The sequence below is a fragment of the Athene cunicularia genome (genome assembly GCF_003259725.1).
Source record: "Athene cunicularia isolate RWA chromosome 6 unlocalized genomic scaffold, athCun1 chr6_part1, whole genome shotgun sequence".
Classification (NCBI taxonomy): Eukaryota; Metazoa; Chordata; class Aves; order Strigiformes; family Strigidae; genus Athene; species Athene cunicularia.
This window is the reverse complement of record NW_020799105.1, coordinates 16,315,405-16,330,037: the sequence shown is the minus strand read 5'-3', so window position 1 is coordinate 16,330,037 and position 14,633 is coordinate 16,315,405. Positions and strand designations below refer to the sequence as shown.

Sequence of the window (14,633 nt, the reverse complement as noted above, 5' to 3'; positions counted from 1 at the left end):
ATTAAAGCCAAATTATGAATTAAGAGTCAGTATTTCCCTCTGAACACTTCTCTGGATCAGGAACAGAAGAGACTAACCAGTAATTACTATGTTCCAGGCACAGGGGTTGTTTCATAGAGATGGAAAGAAAATACACTTAAATTATTTTTTGGTATACAATCCTTACATGATTTGGAGAGCTGAAATCAGCAATCTAATTCTTGATGTAGTACACATGAGTTGTTTCCTATTTGTTAAGTAAAAGGAAGCTATATTATCACCATTAATATTAAATATCTGCCTTATGTGAATCATATCTTTATTAGTCATATCATTATTCAACATATATGCACATCTATACTGCAAACTAAATGGATCCATTCATAATGGACAGCTACTAGTCAAGAGCTTTTTTAAGCAATTAGAGAAGACTGAATGGCACCAATCTCTATTACGGGAAGAAAATTTGCAAAGAATTGAACTTCATTGTACCTATAGCCATCCTTACATCAAGTCCTTGTTCACTGGGTATAACAGTGCTTCAGGCCTGCTGTAGTGCTCAAACAATACCCTGAAATAATTTTTGTACCACTTCAGTGCAAGCATACCTAAAGTACTTCTGTTTTCACTTCAGATCTCTGTTGTGTGAACAATTCATAGAGCAGAAGTGGCACCCAAGAGATCAGTTTCAGACCAATTTATGCTTGGAATTGCTATGTATGGTTTATTGTTCAGACAGTGCCATTACCTGTTCAGTTCCATTTTATAACAGCTACTAACAGATGCCACAGACATGAAAAATCTAAAGCATTGTAGTTTGCCACTATGAGAAGATGCTTAATTGCCATTAAGAGCAAACCAAGAGACTGAGGTGTTTCCTCTTTCAAAAGAGAAAGCAGCTCTAATGTATTAGTGACCTGTACAAAGTCACTACTTTGTACAGAAGTGGCACGGAAAAAGTAGGCAATCTCTACTCAGTTCATAGATAAGAGATCCCTTTAATTTCGAGTGAAGCCCTGCGATTCATATCTGAACATGCCTAGCTGAAGGGCCCACCACAGCCCATACTGGGCTTCAACATCCAGGCAGATTTCTGTAGGGAAATTTCACTTTTTGATATAATAAACAAAGTATTTTCTGGACACTGCAACAGGTGGCATCACGGGATTCAGCTTCAAGTTTATACACATCTCAGTTGCACTAGATTTACTGTCCCCAACTGAATTGCTCATTGGAACCCCAAACCAGTTTCAGTATACATTTCCTCTTCCCTCTGGTTAACTTTTTCTTTGCCCAGTCTCACCTGGGGGAAAAGATTTAGCCATCAGTAACTTTCAAGTCACATTAAGAAAGCATGGGAAAGATGAGCAGCATAGTTACATGCACTTTTAGAGTCTTAGAAGCTTTTATAACCTCAGGTTATGACAAGCACAGTAAGTGACACAACAGTTACCCAAAAATGTCGAGGTCTCTGGGCCTAGACAACAAACAGAACTGGGTCAGTCATTTTATCATAACTAGTGAAAGCTAGAGATGCTTCCTAGAAAGGGATAGGTCTCTCCTGACCAACAAATCTACTGGTTGCTTTCATTTTGGGATATCTGACCAAGAGCGTTAAATATAAGAGGGGAACTGCCACTAGCTGTAAGAATTCGGCACAACAAGGACAATTGGCACAGGAAAGCTACATGTACTCCTCCGCCATGTTACATCCTTGTTAACACTGCATTGCCTTTTGAACTGATAGGGCAGACTACTACAAGGACAGGGAGGAGCCGTCAGCAGAGACAGCATACACTGATGGCAGACGTTTCTAAAGATGGAGACAGTACTCGTCTAAATAACTTTCTAAAGAAGTAGCTTTAGCCCTAGAAAATGTTATCTGATGTCTTATTTCATGTCATAGGCTGAGCTGGAAGAATGAATTTATGCTGAAGACTTCGTCACATATTGCCTTACTACAAGAAAAGGAAATTTGAGTAGAGGAGCAACATCTGGTTTGGCACTATCATATTGCCTCATAAGGCAGTGCAGTGACAGCATAGGTAATGTTAGCTTTCTGTGGCAGTTGTGTTTGAGCTGCAGCTATACATAACCAGGCAGCAGTAAACCTTGCAGTTGACAGTCTGGTGGCAGCAGAGACAAGTCACTCACACAGGCTTTGGTTTGATTATGCAGTTACAATTTATTGCATGCTATATCCTTAGGAATGACAGCTAAAGTTTTCCACTTATTAGGCTCAAATTAGTAAGTGTAGAGGCTTTGTAACTGCCATTGCATTTGAGAACATGTGCAAAACCTGATCCAGTGCCGCCCATACTAGAGTATAAACCTGTACTGTGTAAACCAGTTGATGCCAGACTACTCATTTTCATTAAAAACCTATACTGTGTGGTCCAGGGCTGGGAACAGAAACAGATGTTAAACTCCAATTCATGTTGTGATAGCTTGAGTTGAGACAGGTTATAGCATCCTGACTGGAAACTGAAGTGTTGTTTTCCTGCACTTCGTTTTTCATCTATCCCCCTCCCCCCCCCAAAAAAAATACAAACCAACATGTAACTGCAGGAAAGAGTTCAGTCTGATTGCAGATCCAGCCACAAAAGGTCACAATGGAGTTCATAGTTGGAGCAGGAAAACAAGGTCTGCTTTTGTCAGTGAGAAGCTGCCTTTTAAAGGCTCGAGTGTTTTTGCGCTTCAGTCATAGTCCAAGGAAGATGAAAATTCTGGCTTTGTCTAGACAGCTGATGCTTAGTCCTGCAAGATGTGAACGCTGCCAGTTGTCAGTTATACTATCGCCATCTTCATCTGAAAGTCATTTTTCCCAGGATACCAGAAACAATATATTTAAGTTCTTGCTCCCCTCCACTCATGCCTGTGTTCTCCATAGGTCATGTAGTGTCACAGATTTGTCTGGATATTCCATGCAGTTCAAATTAAACTGGCCGCTTATTCCTGCATACTTGAATAGAGGGACTCAATCTGCTTCTGGAAGAGTTTAACAAGCTCCGCTCGCTTTGCCTTCAGAGTTGGTGTCAAGAGTCCATTTTCTACAGAGAACATCTCTGTGTGGATGTACAGGTCTTTCACCTATTAAAAGAAAATAATTTAGCACTTGATGCTTACATAACTACTTAGAGGACAAAGCTCAGGTAGCTAAACTGGTTTTTGATGCAAGTCAAACTCCTTTTGGCTGACACAACAAGAGAATAGGCTGGAACTACAGTACAGCTGCTGCAGCCTATGGTGAATCTCCACTCCATCCCATGGCAAGTGCTGCTTCTGCCCTCCCTGTACAGCCACCTCCAGTTAATGTTTCACTGCCTACATCAAACAGTTGCCCAGGGTAACTCTCTTAGGTCCCATCCTGGCACAGTCAATAATAGGAATGAAGACTTCCCAGCCATTGCATTAGAAATACAGGTGCTTGTGACAAGCAGGATTTGGAAGTACTCACTTGTTCAAAGGATTTAAGGCCAGCCTCTCTCCCCAGTCTGACCATATCTTCTAAAATAGCTGTCTTCACTGCCTAGAAGAAACAGAACAGGAGCAGAGTAAAGCTGCCATTATGCAATTGCAACTCAAGACCACACCCATTGCCCAGTCAGTGAAAACCAAAGTTGGCAAGAATACTTATACATATTTCAACATTCAAGCTTTCCCATATTAAGAACACTACAAGGTCATGTCTATCTTCTCATTCAAAAAGAAGCAGTGATAGCCCTGAAAGATCAAGAGACACCTATACTTAGTTCCAGTTTTTACTGTAAGGCTGCTTGCATGACTCACCCAGCACTAAGCTGGTTTAATTTACAAAAGTTTGGGCTTCAGAATTAAATTCTATCTATAACCCACTAAAAACATAAAGCCACTCACTGGATTTTTGCAGACATCTTCATAGGAACCTTTTACACCCAGTTTTGCTGCAAATTCTGGAAGTGTCTCAGGATCAGGAACTACTATACCTATTAGAAAAGACTGAAAACAAATCTGAAATTACTTTGACTGTCTATGTGAACTCAATTGTGGACAGCGTGTCTGCAAGAAGCCACATCTACATCCCCATTCATTTCCAGAGTTTGGAAGGTAGCTACAAGGATTTTAAAGTCACTTATCTGAGTTCTGACAGCAGTAATTGAAGTACTAATGCAGTTTGTTACATGTGCTGAATATGCCAGCAACTACTTTTGGCTGGTTTAGAGAGTGAAGACTGGCCTCTGCTAGCATAGGTGACGCTTCCATGGCAAAGGAGTGGAGAAACACCTCACCAGAGAAGGCTCCAGGGAGACCTTATTGCAGCCTTTTGATACTTAAAGGGAGCTTATAAGAAAGATCAGGACAAATATTTAGTAGGGCCTATTGCAATAGGACAAGGGGCAATGGTTTTAAACTAAAAGAGGTTAGATTTAGACTAAATACAAGGAAGACGTTTTTTACAATGAGGGTGGTGAAACACTAGAACAGGTTGCCCAGAGGGGTGGTAGATGCCCCATCCCTGGAAACATTCAAGGTCAGGTGGGGTGGGGGTCTGAGCAACCTGATCTAGTTGAAGATGTCCCTGCTCATTGCAGGGTAGGTTGGACTAGATGACCTTTAAAGGTCCCTTCCAGCCCAAATCATTCTATGATTCTAAACTGTACAGAGCTGACCTGACATACTATCCCATACAAGTGTTTAATTACCCTTTACCCAGTTTGCAACTTGATGCCAAGACCTCCATTTCTTTTGTGTCACTTGGGAAGGCTATGGGTCTGAAAGGATATTCCTATAAACATGGCACTCTTGGGAACAGATCTTGTTCAAGGGCTCTTGTATATGCATACGTTTGTGCCCTGATCTTCCAGAACTCATTATGGGAGGAAACTTGCAGGATGGTCACTCCTAACATCACTTACCCTCAGGCTTTCCCCATGTACAAAGACCTGGGCTACAGGAGCACTTCTGATATAGACATTTTCTATCTTCTCTGGAGCAATGTATTCTCCTTGTGCAAGTTTAAATATATTCTTCTTCCTATCAATGATCTTCAGCGTTCCATTCTAGAAGTTAAAGGTGGAGGCCATTAGTTTCAAGTCTCTGTTTTGCTTTATAAGAAGTAGAATATAATAGGTTTGGTTATACTGTAGAAAGGCTAGTTTGGAACTGGTCTTTTTGCTCTCTACAGAGAAGGGGCACTTCATCTAATTTCTCCAGTTAGCTCAGGACATGTTTAGACAGCTCCTTTATTCTCCTCTTACAGAAACCAAGACACCTTGTTTTTCACTGTGGAAGTGACATAGTCTTAACTACTGGCCTAGCAGGTGTTATTTGAGATCTTGTAACCTAATTGGTCTTTGGAGCTTTGCCTGGAGTTACTTGGTGAACGATAACAAAATACTGTTTAAGGCTTTTATCTTAGAATTCTCTTCTCCAGCTTTTCAGATTACTGTAAACTAGCCAGGAATTCACATCCAAGGGATAGTTTGTATTGAACAATTACTCACTGGCAACCATTTCCCTATGTCTCCAGTGTGGAGCCAGCCATCTTTATCAATTGCTTCTGCTGTCTTCTCAGGGTCTTTCAGATAACCCTTGAACACATTTGGTCCTTTAATGCAGACCTATAGCAACCACAGAACATTGTTAGTCCCCAAGTCTTATGTTTTAGTATTTCTTGACACACACAGGGGATAGTACCTACCTCGCCTTCATTGTTAGAAGAGAAGTAGTTCATTTCTTCTACATCATCTAGTTTTATGATATTACAAGCCAGAGGGGCTCCAACATGGCCTGATGAAAAAAAAATAAAATGAAATGAGGACAGTTATGTTTTGAGGATTCTGCTAGCAGTTGGCCCTATTTATTCTAAAGCTAGAAAGACTAGGTCCTGAAATGAGATGGGAGAACTCAGATGCCCCCTACATATGAAAAACTTCAGCAATAGTAGATACTTAATGGCTCTTTGTTCACTGCTTTAACAAGAACCAGCACTACTTAGAAGAGTCTTGACACCAAATGTTCAAGAAAGTTATTGTAAGCCATTTTCAGACAGTCAGTGCAGGATAAGTAGCAGCTAAATCTCAGTACTTAGAACCATTTATTGGTGTAATCAACCACGTACCACACTTGCCTCCACAGAACTGCCTCACAGACCCTGGTATTCATTTGCATTTCATCCTCATCATGCTCTGCAGTTATTATGTTCTCAAAGATGGTGACTTGAGCTTCAATTTAGAATACCCAATATTTAAAACATCCTTGCTAAGATGAAAGCTAAATCTTCAAAGTCAGGTAGCCCTTCAGGAAACTAGTCATGATCATGTCTGATATTTTAGTCATAACTCTGAGTAAAACAAGTGGTTTTGGAGATAGTTTCTTAAAGCCATTTGGGAAGTCCTTGTCCAGTTTGCTCAGCTCTGTCCAGCTTCTTTCCTGAAAACTGGAACAGAGTCTAAACTGACCTATGTCACTTTACATAAGAGATCCTCACCTACTTGTGTCAAGAATTTTGGTACCTGTTAACCATATGGGTGACTTGCTACCAAGACTCAGTTTGAGGTTAAGTACCCAGGATTTAACTTTCACTGAAGTGAAAGCTGTAGAGCACCTAAGCATGAGTGCCAGTTTCTGTTGAAAGATGTGGGAGAGTTTCCAAGTCTCAGCTACCATACCTGTTGTCCAGTCTCCAGGCATTGAGAAAGTACATCCAGCTGAGCATTCAGTCTGGCCATAAGCTTCAAAGATCTGTGTGAGAAAGGATGAATATTCTTGAACATCAAGTCCCTGGTGTGAAAGAGCTCAATTTCAACTATGCCCACGCTCAAGTCTTCTTCTTAGGAAGGAAGCCAAGACAGTCTTAGCCTTTAGACTTCTTGGTCTTATTGGTGCAATGAGATGTTCTTCAATTTAACCTATCCAAACTTTGGTTTGGTCATCTTGTTCTCTGAAATCTGTTCTTGCATGTACTATATTGGGAGCTCATTGACTGTAAGGATAAGCCACAAAGTTCAGGGGCAGCTGACTGACTGAATGCTGCATGTTCCTATTTCTGCTTCTTTATTCCTCTTCCCAGTGCCTACAGGATAGTTTTTTTGGTAGTGTTTGAAGCCAGCCCTGCAGAATTTTATTCCTGTTACAGTTAACTCAGATCAAGCAGCCTGTAAATACTAAAGACTGACTGCAATCTCCCCAGGAACAAGCTGGGCTGGATCACACCTGTATCATTGGTCATTTATTTGGGCATAATCAAACACGTCTTACTTTAAGAAAAACCACAGCTTACCTGACAGCCTAATGCTGCTCTAAGAAATGTCAGGACAGAAGGAGATATAGGGGCTGCGCCTGTTACCATTATACGGACTCTTCCACCCATGGTTGCCTACAGATGAAATAGAAGCCATCAGATCCTCAAATATTACATTGCTCAGCTTATACTTTGAATAACTTACCTGAACTTTTTTGAAGACTAGCCGATCCCAAATGCTGTCATTTCGAATTATGCCCTGTTTTATTTCAGCCATCTTCATAATCACAGCGAAGTTTAACAGGCAACGTTTCACTGGGCTCTTTGCACCACTTTGTATCTGCAAGGAAAAATATCAGTGATTCCTGAGTTTAACTCACATCTGTACCTCCAGTTCCTGCTTTGTTAGCACCTTACTTCCATGTTCTAGGGTCTGTCTTCACTACTGCTATAGTCTAGGACATGAAACAAGGGGCAAAACTAATTTGTGTTACTATAGAGTTATGTTGCTATTTGCTATTTGTATTGCTATTAACTAGTGGGGATGTTATGATGCATTCAATATTAATTTAAACTTGTATCCTTGCTTAGATATATGAACACAAATATAATTGAGCTAAAATTGCTCACATACCTTGTCATATATTCTATTGAGCAGTCTTGGTACAACTGGAAATAGCGTTGGTCTCAAGGTTTTCATGTCATCTGTTAGCAATTTGATGTCTCCTTGAAAGAAGCCTACTTTTGCTCCACAGCTGTAGACCACAGTCTAAAAATTGAGCAAACTAAGCTTAGTCAAGGATAATTCCTAGCTTCATTAGCCATAATTATTTGTCTATGGAGAGCAGCATGATTTCCAGTGCCCAGTGGTAGTAAAGTTCTCGTGTGAATAGGTTTCGAGGAAATACAGAAGGCTATTATACCTTTTAGTATAATTTGATTTATAGAAGCTCAGATGCATGTATCTCTACATACCTGTACGACTCTCTCAAACATGTGAGCCAGGGGAAGATAGGACATGGTGATATCTGAACTTGTACACTCAACTGTGTTCTAGAGGGGAAAGAAATAGAAATAGGTTAGCACTCCCTATGCCTGCCTGAGTCACTCTTAAGTAGAAAGTGAATAAAGTTTGGATCAATTTGAGTACTTTGAAATAGACACTTCAAATGACTGAAGCAACTCAGGCTCATCCATCACCTCTTCAAAATTTGCAGCTGTAACTCAGCCATACTAGGTCAAGATTAATTTAATGTTTTGGCAAGACTTGAAATAGGGCAGTTTAGTACTCTTGGCATTTAGGACTCAACTAATTCTAGAATAACTTCTGTGTAGAAGTTCTTGTTCAAGGTTAAACCAAGTTTCTTGCAACACTATTATCTCATTGAAATATGGGCACTTAAGAAAGCATGAGTTTGCTGGGAGTAAATGGTTTATAGAAAATACCCACATTAAAGCTAGTTTCATGACTGAGTGACATAGCCTAGAGATCACCATTAGCAGTAGCTTACCTCTGTACTTCTAAGAAAGGCAGCAGCATTTGCAACAACATTTTGATGTGTCAGCATGGCTCCTTTAGGGTTACCTTTGGAGAGATCAAGCAAAGTCAGCTTGTGGCTCTGACTGCTTCTGCTGTCAGTTTCCCATGTCTTGTTTGGCTCAGTTTGAACTATCTTGTTATTAGGCTCAGTCATAACATGGCTTGTCCTAAGAGATCACAAATATGCTTCATCTTGAGCGCTTTCAGCTATGGATATTATATAAACGAAATGTCTACTGAAAGCAGAGTAATTAGGAGTAGCATAGAGAATGCTGAAACAAGATGTTTCTCTAGCCCCTGTGGATCAGAATACAGATACAGTTAAACAACCAATCTCTTTAACATTAAGACTCTGTATTTTTCATAGGGTATGACAGTATGAATTTGGCTATTCTTCCCCCCAGCTCTAAGCAGCTTTATCTTAGTGTATTTGACTTGTAGTGACAATGCCCCGAGTAAAATGCAGTAGTGGCTTGACACTGTTCTAATTTACTATTTTACTTTTATGTTGTTAACATTTTCTTTTTTTGTGTGTTGGAAAGCTATTTTTTTCAGCACAGGGAGATTGTTTTAGTGGGGAAGCATCACTGTATATTCTCTTACCTGTGGTTCCACTGGTAAAACACACAATGCAAAGATCTTCCGGCTTAGGAGGCTAGAGGGAAAAAGCCACATAAAGTCACCAGAGTAAGGATTATATTCCTTATCAGTATTTACATACACTTCCTAAAGTGGGATGAACCAGGAATTCTGTTTGGAAACAGCATGACAAGATGCAAAAAACTCCTGCCAGCCTCCTCTACTAGCAGCATGACAAGAGGCTAGTTTTGCAAGTTTATAACTGTTCCACAGAGATACTTACAACTGGTTCTCTGATGTTGTTTCTTCCCAGCTCCTGTGTGAGACAGAAAACACAACAATTGAAGCAGAAAGACGTGCAACAACAGTACATAAATAGGTAACTGCATTTCAAATGCGACAGTTGTTTTTCCTTTGTCTCTTGATACTCTGTCTCTTTCGGAAAGAGATGTTGGGTCTTCCTGAATTTAATACATGCAACTTGGAAAACCTGACTTTTGGGGTTGTGAAAAGGAGGAATTTGAGTGTTTAGAAAGTAATGAGAACTACTTAAGGAATTTGGAAGTCCTGAGTGGAGATATTTCATTTTATTTGATGTAGGACACATCTCTTATACTTTACATGTATGCATCATATCTGGAAGATTAAGCCTAGTATTGGGATGTCAAAGCGGACAGTAATTTGCACTTACAGTTTCACTTAGACTCAACTGCCAGCTCAGAAGCCTTATAAATCCTGTTACAACTGCACCATTAACTAAGCTAAAGAAGACTTCAGTTGAATGCATACTGACTGTCCACTAGACATGGACACAACTTTAGTCAGTGTTTTAAAGTCTGCAAGTCCATTTGGCTAAATATATCAAGTTTCAAAATGACTGCTTATCAAGCTCTCAGCTACAGGTGTGACAACTGGATAATGCTTACATTAAAGTGTCATTGTTGCCTGAAAAGGTCCGGCTGTCTGGCTGGCAAGGTATTCCTCTGCAAGAAGCCTTCAGTCACCTACCTCAACCTCCTGCAGTGCTAGCATTTCAACTCCCACTTTAGCTCCTCTGTCCTTGAGCTCTTTATCAAAGAGATCCATGAGAATGATAATCTTCAGACATGGGGTCTTCTCTTGCTCACAGTTCTCAAGCAAGGTCTGTGCCTTCTCAGGCTTGTCACAGATCACTATGCTTATGTCAGCTATAGAAAAGGAATTACATTTCAGAAGTCTGTTTAGAAGACATGAGGCAAGCAAGTAACTGCTCAGTAGTACATACATTTAGAACATTTGTTCTAAATCCATCTGCATTTCTTCATATGGATTCAGCGGCTGGTTTACAGTGCTAAAAAGGTTCCTCCTATCATGGCCAACTGATTGGGCAAACTTGAGATTCTAGCTATACAAAGTGAGGACAAGTGCTGAGGAACTGAAGACAAGTATCTTCAGTCACAGTCAAAATAGGCATTTTAACTTTTGTTATTGCCATAAAAATCTCAGAATTGTTCTCACTGATGGTTTAGGTCTAGCCATCTTAAATCTTAAAGAAATTTAGGCCTGTTTGATGGAAGTAGCTAAAGTTCTTGAGTTAATGCATCAGCTTCTCTGCATGTGCAAGTTTTATGCAATTACAAATTGAGTCAGCTGAGGAATTGGATTCGCCTGAATGTACCAGTTTCCCATTAGCCTAGTGAGTAACAGCTGTGTCCAAGGCAAGACTTGTTTACAATATTCACCAGCATAACTGTTGAAGTGATTTTGCTTAGCAAATCCTGTTTATGGGTTGGATCCTAGATTGCTGTGACAGCAGTGAATATTTTTTTCTCCCCATATATCCCCTGAGACTGGGGGAAGAAAGCCTGAAGATTTATTCAAGCTTCCTCACCAGTTTCTTCCATGATGGCATGCTAGTTGTTGCTTCTGTAGAACAACAGGCCCTAACCAGATAGATTAACAGATTTAGGCATATCTTTAGCCCTCCTTCCTCCACTCTTTACATCCTACAACTTTAAATCAGAAACACACATCTAGTCTTAATTTGCATGCAAGCCTGTCTGCATTGTTTGATTGTTTGGCAGTGTGGGAGTTCAAGATTGCTAAACCTCAAATAGCAAATAGTTGAGCATTCTGATTGTGGGATGGTCCACAGGATCTAGCAGGTCATCAGTGAACTTGCATTCAAGACACTAGGAGATATAGGAATTCCACTGGCTTCTAGGCATTGAACCATGTCCCCTGCAAAGTAGCTACATTTACAGAAATAAATTATCTATAAAAGTATAAAAGTAAGATTAAAGCTGCTCTGATTTTTGCATCAAATTCTCTTGAACTTTCTCAAAACAAAGTCTTTTAGAGAAGTCATTATGAAATAGTGGAAGTCAATATTTACCTTTGTTAACAATATATACAATGGCCTCTGGCCCCAGAGTGTCATAGAGTGGAACAGCAACCATTGAGTAAGTGTAGCAGGCATACTCTGAAATGATCCACTGAAGAGAGAAAATATAGTTAAGGAAAACTATCAACTCACAAAACAGGATTATGTACAAAGATCATACAGCTTGACTAGTCCATTCTCACATTAGTAGTGAAGGTTGTGTAAGGAGTGTGTCCATGAGATTTTTCAAGTAGTGAGGGTTCAAGGTCATTGTATTACATGCTTGGCATGCTATGTACTCAGCCAGTTGTGATTGTTCCTCCTGTGGCCTCAAGCTATTTAACTACAGACCCTCCTCTCTCCCCAAGCTGTCAGAATATTCTGGGAAGTAATACTCAGTTTGTTGCTTACCTCTGGCCTATTCTGAGCAAAAATGCCAATAAACTGGTTTGGTGATGGTTTGCATCCTTTTTGCAGAAGACCTGATCCCAGGTATTGAGCTCTGTCCAAAACCTGTAAGATAGTTTTCCACCACTTTAGTGTTACAAGACAGTATCCCAAATTAAATTATGTCATGTACAATACTCACCTGTTTATATGTCAGCCACTGATAAGGTTGGTTGGGTTTTCTGTAGCCTAAACAGCTGCCATTTCCTAATGGAAGAGTTCAGACAAGCCATTGTAAAACTCAGTACTGAAGTTGCATAACACTTCAACACAACACTTTAAGTGGGAAATATTTTCAGTCAGACATCCAGATAATTGCATGGAGCATGGAAGTGTAGTGCCCATAGTTAAGTACTCCGCCCAAACAAGTTGTAAGACTGTTGCCTTTATCCTTACAAGAAATACTTCCAAGATCTGATTATATTTTCCCATTTCACAACTCACATGAGACTGAAATAGTTTGAAAACTATCATATATTTCCATATTTATACCTGTTGTAAGCAGGCAGCAATTTTACATTTTACAAGAAAAAGCAGAGGTGTTTCTTGCCAACTCCCTCTGATGCTTCTCTTCACTGAACTCTACCATCCTAAGCTTCTGATGTTTGTTCTTGTCTAGTCTGCCAACTAAGACTACTTCTAAATCGGGCTGTGGTGGGGCAGAGGAAATATGGTCACTTGTCGTTTCATCCCACAGAAGGCTAGGAAAGCTTTTGCTAGCCTGAATTATTACTACAGACAAGAAACAAGGCAAAAAAACTTGGAATAATTTTATTTACTTGTGATAGGCAAGTACTAACGAGCAGATGCAAAGCTTACCAGAAGCATGCAGTCCTCTCTGGAAAACTTCATACAGGGTTTTACCATCTTCGAAGTAGTAAGAAAGCAGGTTATTATCTGTTAGGAGTGCACCTCTTCTGGCTCCTCCCTAGGAACAGAGCACAGTTATGAAACATTGCAGAACAGATGCAGTATCATTTGTTCCTCAGCCATTCTCCCAGCAATCCCCTTCAAAGCATTTCAATAGCATTGATTGCTAAGGAAGTCACATTTTCCTTCCTGATCTTGATCTACTCAGTCATATGCAGAGAAATATTCTAGATAGCCTATATTAACATTCAATTAGGGGTTATTAAAGAGACCTTGACTAAGATTGAGTGCTACCACTTGCCTACGTACATGAAGTCTAGCACCTGCCTCAAAGCTGATGAAAAGCATTTCAAATACAGAAAAAAGTCAGTGACAGCCAAGGTCATCTGGAAAAAGCTCACCTAATCCTGTTGGCAAGAGCTGCTGTTTCTTACTCTTAGTATTTTAAGACTTCCCTTCTCCCCACCATACTTTTGAGTTGTACACTTGGGAGAGAAGGCAGTGTAGGACAGGAGAATTTTCAGATACTCAAGAGTCAGAATGGATCAGTGTTCAGATTAAGCTCAAAAATAGTCCATACCTATAAGCAGAGTAAGTATTACCTCAATTCCTACTGACTGCTTGTTCAAGTCAACAGGAGGCAAAACAGGTTTTGGCCTGCTTATCACCCACAGGAAGATGCAAGCTCCAAATACAATAAGACTAATCAGTGCTGGTGTTGGGAGCGGTGAGAACAAGACTTGAAGTATCCAGATCATTGTGCTGGATCAATGGAGCCAGAGTTGAACCTGAAACAAACAGGAGGTTTAGTAGACATGAGTTAGATGCACTCACTACCTATGAGCCATAGTTACTTAAGTAGTTTGTTAAGCAATACTACAAATTATTTCAGCAGTTTTCCCCTAAAGAATCCTGGTACAATAATGAAACATGCTTATGCAATGCTTTGAGCCTCTTAAGAGATCTCAAGTCACCTGTCCCCATAAATCTTAATCCATGCTGCATCCACCTCCACAAAAAGCTGAAGCCTGATGAAGTCAGGCAAGGAACAGATAGATGTTAATACTTTCTGTTCGAGAGTAAAAACCTGTCTGGGGAAAACCAGTATATAATTTCCTAAATTAAGTATAACCAAAAAATACCTACAGTTCAGTGATGAGGGTAGTGGAAGCAAGAAAACTTGATATTATAGCTGTCTAATAGGAGGGGGTATTGTTAAAATAGTAGGGGTATTGCTAAGTTACACGTTTGTTACACCTACATAAGTCTGCAGGACAAGCAGTATCTTCCTGATCAGCTGCTCTTACTGGAAAGCAGGGTTTATGCTGGACAAGTATTTCAAATAGTGAAGGTGTGTTCAGCATGCGATATGGCACAAGTCAAAACTGTGTAATTACTTTCCACTAGGAATTGGTGACCTGAAAGTCCGTGTGTGCAGTGGAAGTCTAGCTGGGAAATATAGAAGCAGTTCTGCTGCTTGCATTCTCCAGTCTCTTCCTTTGGGGGCAAGGAAGAAAAGCCTGAGAATGCAGGATTTCTTTTAAGAGACAAAGAGACATCTACCCCAGCCCCCTCTCTTAGAAACAAGTCCTTTAATCTCTAAAATGTTCTGGTATGTTTAAGATTGAATTACC

General features: G+C 40.1%; 1 protein-coding gene across 5 annotated transcripts; it reads right to left on the bottom strand.

Moving 5' to 3' along the window:
* Positions 1 to 1,331: 1,331 nt before the first annotated feature.
* ACSL5 (acyl-CoA synthetase long chain family member 5) lies at positions 1,332 to 13,908 on the bottom strand. 5 transcript variants are annotated; one of them, XM_026851172.1, is made up of 20 exons: positions 13,602 to 13,908; positions 12,949 to 13,057; positions 12,272 to 12,336; positions 12,094 to 12,195; positions 11,695 to 11,794; positions 10,329 to 10,507; positions 9,604 to 9,636; positions 9,345 to 9,396; positions 8,713 to 8,786; positions 8,177 to 8,254; positions 7,836 to 7,970; positions 7,407 to 7,541; positions 7,241 to 7,336; positions 6,630 to 6,702; positions 5,660 to 5,748; positions 5,463 to 5,579; positions 4,875 to 5,018; positions 3,856 to 3,957; positions 3,437 to 3,508; positions 1,333 to 3,069 (listed from the first exon to the last, which is right to left on the bottom strand). In XM_026851172.1, the coding sequence occupies exons 1-20, from the start codon at positions 13,755 to 13,757 to the stop codon at positions 2,929 to 2,931; spliced, it is 2,052 nt and encodes a 683-aa protein (XP_026706973.1). In that variant the 5' UTR covers positions 13,758 to 13,908; the 3' UTR covers positions 1,333 to 2,928. The 5 variants fall into 5 exon arrangements, with proteins under 5 accessions (XP_026706974.1, XP_026706976.1, XP_026706975.1 ...); XM_026851176.1 differs by lacking the exon at positions 13,602 to 13,908 and adding an exon at positions 13,434 to 13,508; XM_026851173.1 differs by lacking the exon at positions 12,272 to 12,336 and having other exon boundaries at positions 1,332 to 3,069; positions 13,602 to 13,713.
* Between the last annotated feature and the right edge of the window lie 725 nt (positions 13,909 to 14,633).